Source organism: Bidens hawaiensis, unplaced genomic scaffold, assembly GCF_021521415.1.
Source record: "Bidens hawaiensis isolate Kalapana, Puna unplaced genomic scaffold, B.hawaiensis_p1.1 tig00020524_1, whole genome shotgun sequence".
In the NCBI taxonomy this organism is placed as follows: Eukaryota; Viridiplantae; Streptophyta; class Magnoliopsida; order Asterales; family Asteraceae; genus Bidens; species Bidens hawaiensis.
Window position 1 is genome coordinate 276,068 of NW_027493139.1, and position 8,125 is coordinate 284,192.

Genomic DNA, 8,125 nt, shown 5'->3' on the forward strand with positions numbered 1-8,125 from the left:
GCCTGGGCGTGTGACCAATAGTTGGTACCTGTTTTGTAAATATATCAGAGTTGCGGGTTTTATTTCAGCGGAAGTCTTTAAATAAAATATTATTACTTTGAAAACTTATTAAACTCTCGTGTTATAATACCCGTTCAATTGTTTCAAATACATTTCTTTAGAAAACACAACTCTTTGTAATATTTTGAAATAAAATATCCGAGCCATTAGATAGCATTTAATGACTATACTCCAATCTTTTATTCCTTCTTGCTTGTCTAACCTTTCTTGTTCCCTGTAACATGGGGGAAAAATACGTCAGCACAAAGCTGGTGAATAACGCTGACTCTAAAATCTCTTTTCAATACCTTTGTGAAACCAATAATAGTACCTTTGTGACTACTCATTAATTAGGCACCCAACTAAATTGGGATAAAATTACCTTAAGTGCCATGTACGATTAATTATATACATAATATCATTTCTCTGAACAGTCCCGTAGACCTTCAGAGGCATGTTGATGATATGCATGGCCTCGGGGAACTCCGAGTCACCATGTATGTTTGGATCCAGACACATGTATACTCTTAATCAGAGTGTACGTTTCTTATTATTGTACACAAAGTTTTTAAACAGTCAGACTCAGTTTAAAAGGTTTGGGGCGTATTCACCATGTCTGTTTATAATCAGTTTCTGATACTGATTCCTGCTTTCTGATTCCTTCTTCTTGTTTTGTTACCTCGGACCTATAGTACGAGAATAACCTTTATATAAATAACTAGATCATCGATCTAGCTTCAAACCTTTAGTCCGTTTTATATAGCTTTAACCTTGATAAAAACCTTTGTTTATTCAAAACATTTGGACCTTTAGTCCCTTTGTTTGTTTATCATTTTCATACTATGTTTCTTCTTCAAGAAGAAACATTAATTTTATATTCTTTTTATATGAATATTATATTTCTTAATCATAAAGAAATACTATTTAACTATAACCTTCGCTTAAGAAAAGTTATATATAACTCTTAATCATAATCAAGGTTTGACTATAACTCCGACTATGGTCTAAGCCATTTATAATAATAATATAATAACTTAGGCAGAACCCCTTACCTCGCACGGGTATTCGGTGTTAGATATTCCTAAGTTTATATGGGCATCACTTCTACTCTATATGCACGTTTATCGAGGCGTTCTTGATCAACCCTTCTTGGCACGCAAATCGAGACAACGTTCGGGTGTCGCCGGGTCGTGCACGTACTTCGAGACGAAATGTCGGGTTTCTTGAGTGGCACGCACTTCGAGGAAACACCGGGTTTTGGCATGGATTACGAGGTTATAATTGTCGGGGCGGTTGCACGCAAAACGATGTTCGGCACGCAAACCGAGGTAGAGAGAGTAAATTCTAGAGAGAGTGGTTGTGGTGTGCATGCAAATGAGCCAACCCCCCTATTTATAGCAAATTTTGGATCCCATCGCGGTACGCGATGGGTCCTACTTCTCCCGCCGACGCGTACCGCGACGGCTCCTTTTCTGAAATCACGCCACGTGGCCTGACATGTGTGCCAAGTGTCGCCACGTGGTCTGACACGTTCTACCACGTGTCCTGGTGTGTGCCACGTGTCACCTGGATGTGACACGTGTCCGTGAGTCATCACGGCCCATCGTGGTACGCGATGGCCGTCCTCTTTGACTCATCGCGTAGCGCGATGGGTCCCTGGATATTATTTTTCAGTTTTAGTCCCTCGTCTTTGATAGCTTGTCATTTCTAGTCTAGTTCTCGTTGTCCAAATACTTGTAAAACATTTCTCAACATTTAAATTATAGCAAAAATCAAAATATATAGAAGGATTTATAATCCAAAGCATATACATATAGAAAGTGTTAGGTGTGATATGATTGTTATAATCATGAAGTAGAGTGGAAGTTAGCATCCATAACTAAACGTAACATGTTCTTTTTACCTTCTTTTCTTTCTTGACTATCATAATAATTGATGTGTATATAACATGATATCTATATAATCTTAATTTTACAAATCATTTAGCAAATGAATTATATTATTATTTTAGTATTAGACATCATCGACTACACAGACACAGGCACCCGTCTCACGCCACTCATGTAATCTAATTATTATTAAGAAATGAAAGCAGTCATATATATTTTGTTCCATTTTATCTATGTGCATGTAAAGGAAATGAAGTAGACGTAGAACATAGACAAAAGTGACACACCACCCTTCTCAGATTGACACACAAACACAAACATAGATGGTGATGTTAAGATATGATTACATCTATCTAAAATGTTCCAAAATATGACAAATTTAAACTCTTTATCCGTAGCTTAATCCATGATTCCGCTTAAAAAATGCATGGCATCTCTTCTTCACCAAAACCCTGAAATCAAAGCTTGAACTCATCAACAATGGCGACCGCTTGGGATCACTTGGGGGAGATTGCAAATGTGGCTCAGCTAACAGGGTTTGATGCAGTGAGGTTAATCGGGATGATCATAAAAGCTGCAAGCACAGCACGTTTGCACAAGAACAACTGCAGGCAATTTGCAATGCATTTAAGGTTGATTGGAAATCTTTTAGATCAGTTAAAGATTACTGAGCTTAAGAAGTATCCAGCAACCCGGGAGCCGTTAGAGCAGCTTGAGGATGCATTGAGGAGGTCTTACATTTTGGTTAACTCGTGTCAAGTTAGAAGCTATTTGTACCTGCTTGCAATGGGGTGGACCATTGTTTACCAGTTCCGGAAGGCTCAAGATGAGATTGATCGGTATTTGAAGATCATCCCGCTCATCAGTCTCGTCAATGATTCTCGAGTTAGGGTATATAACTTGATTTTCTTATTAATGAATTTTCTATTTTGTTTGGCATTCTCAGCTTCGAATGGGTGGACCAAATTAGTGTCACACTGGGTTGACGGGTTTAATTGATGAACTTGAATACGACCGAATATTACTAGTGTAAAAACATCGATCTTAACCCACACACATTTAAAAGTTTTTACCGTCGACCCATGCAACCCGTGTATTTGAACAAGTTAAACTGATTGACGGGTGGTAATAAATGGGTTAACTGGATGTAAGTGGTTTGACAATATTAAAGCTGTATTTTATATTCTAATTTTAAACGGGTTGACAGGTCAACCTGTTAATTAAATGGATAAAATAGGTAAACCTGAACACGACCCGTGAAATTCATTTATCTAAACAAGTCAAACTGATTGACGGGCTGTAAACCGGTTATACATGTTAACAGATGGTTATAGATGGGTTAACGAGAAGTAAACGGGTTGAACATACAATTTTTTTATTTTAAATGGGTTGACAATATATAAACTTTTTTAATTTTTTATACTAATTTAAAACGGGTTGACCCGTTTAATTAAACATGTTAAACAGTTGTATTTATTAAGCAAGTTAGAAATGATCAGTAAAACTTCATTACTTCCGTGTCAAATTAGGAATTGCAACCCCTCTTCTCAACCAAACAATTCAACCCGTTTACTTGTATGTCGTGGATTTGGATTACGTGTCGAACTTCACCTAAGGCTTACTTTAAAAAAAAAAAAAGTTAACTGACAAAACGTGTGTGTTAGTCAACGCGCTCATATTAAAATGACCCGTTTCAACCCAAAAGAGATTTACAATCAAATCTATTAAGCAGGAAAGATTGGAATATATAGAAATGGACTGGCACGAATACACATTGGATGATGAAGACAGAAAAGTGCAAGAAGTTATTATGAACCCTGATCCATCCTTTACTAATGTAGCCATTTTAAGGAGATCATTTTCTTATAGCTACCCAAACTCACCTTTCAATGAGATTATCAAGAAAGAAAATGAAAACCTTTATTCTGAACTACAGAATTCACAATCTTACCTGGATGCTGACCCGAGTGAAATTATTCAAAATTTGATGGAGATCGCCCAAGATTTTGCTTCAAACCCCCAATGTCCGAAAGATATCCCATATCATCCATACGCCAGCGACAATCAAGAACATGAAACTAGTAGTGATATGCAAATAGTCGTTCATTCGGGTTCAAATTATCAATGTCAGGAGGACATGCCATATTATCCATATGTCAATAAAGAATATGAAAATGGTAATGATATGCAATTAGTTGTTCATTCGGGTTCAAATTATCAATGTGAGGAGGATATTCCATATTATCCATATGTCAGCAGCAATCAAAAGTATGAAAATAGTAATGATATGCAGATTGTTCTTCATTCAGCTTCAAATTATGAATCTGACAAAGATATGTCATATCATCCATATGTCAGCAGCAATCAAGAATACGAAAACAGTAATGACATGCAAATAGTTGTTCATTCGGCTTCAAACTATGAATCTGACAAAGATATGCCATATTATCCATATGTTAGCAGAAATCAAGAGCATGGAACTAGTGATGATATGCAAATAATTGTTCAATCAGTTTCGAATGTTCAATTTGAGAAGGCTATACCATATTATCCAAATGTCAGCAGCAATGAAGGACATGAAATTAGGAATGACGTGCAACAAGCTATTCAATCAGCTTTAAGGTCGGTATATATTTTACACATATAAGGATCTATATATGTACGTGTGACGTGTAAGAGTACTTTTATGTGATGATATGGCAGTAGCACTTCTTCCACTTCATCTAGACAAGATTTACTTTCTTCTAGAAGAATTCATCGACATGAAGAATGGCATTCGGGCTCACTTGGCTGTTGTTCCGAGCTTATGATGTGTATGTCCTGCAGTGATTCTTGAAGTTGTAAGCCATTTAAAATCTTGACGTTATTGGTTTTGTAAACTAAGCAAGTTGTTATTCTTTGTGTAGGCCTAAAAACCTTATTTTTCCCATGTGGAACCCTCTCCAAAATTGCTACTGTGGCTACAAACAGACGCATGAGTAAGATTCTATACTTATCAATTCAAATTAGCACCTTAGAATCTTCCTTTTTCATTTGAATGACAACTTTAATACGATGATAATATAAATCTTTGGATATAAATGATTTAGGAAGTTGTAAGCATTAAAGTTTCCTTTTGACATGTTTGACCCATTTAAATGGTTCATTTGACCCTCTTAATATCCGACACAACTCAAATAGACTAAATTGAAAGTACTGTAATTGCCGACTAGTTTAACTTGATGTGATCATTTAACTAAAGGTGGGCACTTTTCTATTTTTATTAATTTTCTATAATGTATAGAAGCTCACACCAACATTTGTGTTTGCATCAGCTTCTGCAGATGCCTGCAATGAGCTTTTGGCATACTCTCTAATAGCATCATGCTGTTGCTATACTTGTTGTATCAGGAGGAAGCTTCGGAATACATTAAACATCAAGGTAATGTTCTTAACATAAATTAGTTGAATATTCATTCAGATGCCAAAACTTAATATATGCTGCAATATTTCACAGGGAGGGTGGTGTAATGATTTATTGGTACATTTTTTCTGTTGTTATTGTGCCCTAGTCCAAGAACTTCGAGAAGTTGAGATACGAGGAATTCATGGTATGCCATAAATAGGTTTCTTTTTTTTTGTTTTTGTTGATGTCAACATAAATTTATTTTCGGGGATAACCGATTATTTTGTGATCAATATGGGTTGCATATCAACATTTGCAGGTCCCCAAAAGACAAAAACAAGCCCTCCTTCATGGCAATACATGGAATCCTAGAGTGACCATATAACATATTATTTTCAACAACCCATATTGTGGTCTTGGATCATTGTGTTCTTGATTCTTTCATCTGTTTTGTTGGTTTGATGATGGTTAGTTGTTTTGTATATGTGGACGATGAATTTGAAAATGATTACAGTTTGACTTGATGATCAACAAACAATTCTATTTGTTTAGTATAAGTTAACTGCACTAAAATATATTTTACTTAACATATATTGTTATTGTACGTAGCAAACTAAAATATACCCTTTTTTTGTGAAGAAATAGCTCTTATTTCTTGAAATGTATGTATATAAATTAGTAAACCTGAAAGACAGCAAAAGCATCCGACAACTTAACCCCTTGGTGCAAATACATAAGCACACTTGAAGAGGTATGTACCCGCCTCAACACCAAGCAAGGCGGGTCAACCCACAAGATAAAGACATTATGAAGGCACAAAGCCAAAACCCAGGCGCATCGCGCATACAAAACATGCTCAGGCATCATATGCTCGCGCATCACATATGCGCGCGGCGCATATCGCATGCTCTTGCACATCACATATGCTCGCGTGTCACATATGCGCGTGGCGCACCAGCGCGCGGCGCATATCACACGCTCGTGCATATCACACCTGCGCATGAAATATCTGCGCGTGAGAATAAAAAGAAGACTTCGCGCATCCTCAGGATGGGCGCATATCACACGTGCACATAATCAACCTCGTCCTTATCCAAATCAGGATCAGGGCAACCTTGATTGTGCACGTCAGACACTCTTCTAGAAGGCATCTTTTTAAGGAGTAAGAATATGCTGATGTTGACAGCTGCCAAATGAAAGGTCGACAACTCAGCATGACACATGTGCTACCACATGATTTCAACCAACGAGAAAGCGCCAGGTGTCCCAGAGGACACGTGGCGCAGTGCGATTGGAGGAGGCCAACGAGGCTGAGCCCAGCCAGTGGAAACCCTAGCACTATAAATACAGCATCAACTCCACTTTGATGACACATTCATTCACACTCAATCATTGACAGTTACAAGCAGTGATATCACATTCAATCATATTGAATTATATTCACTCACAGTCAGTTACAGAAAAACACACAGTCACACAATCAAGAGTATTCAGCGATTCAGCAATACTCTTGAGATTTCACTGACTCACACTTTATTATCTTCTCCACAAAGATACTGATTCTCACGCCGGAGGGTTACCCCAAAGAGGACCCCTCTGTCCCTTTCTGAGGGGTAAGTAACGGCGCTGTTCATTTTGTAGGTGGAAGAACACGGATTCAAAGGAACCATCGGTGAAACAGTTTAATCATACCCGAGGAAAGTAGATCTGCTACCAGTGAGTAGATCCACGTTTCTTCATTGGCGCCATCCACTGTTACAAACGGCAATCAGATCTCATCCAGATCTACAAAAAAAATCAATCACCATGGTTTCTGGACTTCGTAACGTTGATCAAGCTCTGGAGGATATTGAACGTGAGGGTGTTAACGACGGACAGCAGGTTCTGAGGGTTCCGCGTGATTCTACGCGTACCACCAGCAACCGTCCCTTCGTCACAACCCCTCACGGCCAGACTGAAACTCCTCCAGACGATCAAACGTTACAAAATATGGCCGGCGCGAAGCTGAAAGGACCAATGGGTCCAGAAGATGAAGCAAACGATCCGAATGAATGGCTCATAAATGAGCAGCGGCGTCTGATGGAAAAGTACACTGAAATGATCAAACAGAAGAAGCTAGCCGACCAAACACAAAGGCAAGCGATTGATAAGCAGCCTACAAAAAGGCCGCGCGCGCCGGAAGAAGGGCATTCTGTTCACACTGCACACACTGAGTTCAGTGATGAAGAAGTGCATAGCATGAGGAAGACAAGGGATACTCATGCAGGAGGCTCGCAGCTCCGCGCGCCTGTGAACATGGCGCCTGGAGCCAGAGCAGATCTGGATCTGCACATGCCATACAGCCCACCGGTCAGAGGGCAAGTTGACGTAACCACACCCTACAGACCAGCCATCCTGGTAAAACACTCAAAGTTTACTGCGCGCATCGCGCAGGCTCCCATCCAGCACAAGACCAAGATGCCAAGTGGTCTCGGCAAATATGATGGCACAACAGATCCAGATGACTTTTTGCAGGGTTTCTATAACACAGGAAACCTAGAGAGCTGGACGATGCCAACATGGTGTCATATGTTTGCTCGCTGCCTCACGGGTGCAGCGCGGGTATGGTTCGAGAGCTTGCCGACAGGGCAAATTGATGGGTTCGAGGAACTATTAGAAAAGTTCCAAGCCCACTTCGTACAGCAGCGCAGGCACACGCGCGATCCTGATGACATCATGCACTGCATACGCAGGAATGATGAAACGATTGAAGATTACATCACTCGTTTCAATCAGGAGTCCCTGGCAATCGGGGGCATAACTGAGCAGCTCC

General features: G+C 39.3%; 1 protein-coding gene across 1 annotated transcript; it reads left to right on the forward strand.

Annotated features, from left to right (window-relative positions):
• The first annotated feature begins 2,166 nt into the window (after positions 1–2,166).
• Positions 2,167–5,861, forward strand: LOC143561012 (protein MID1-COMPLEMENTING ACTIVITY 1-like). The gene is made up of 7 exons (XM_077049175.1): positions 2,167–2,819; positions 3,661–4,550; positions 4,632–4,741; positions 4,835–4,906; positions 5,243–5,349; positions 5,425–5,518; positions 5,633–5,861. Exons 1-7 carry the CDS (start codon positions 2,409–2,411, stop codon positions 5,683–5,685), a joined length of 1,737 nt encoding a protein of 578 aa, XP_076905290.1. The 5' UTR covers positions 2,167–2,408; the 3' UTR covers positions 5,686–5,861.
• The last annotated feature ends 2,264 nt before the right edge of the window (positions 5,862–8,125 follow it).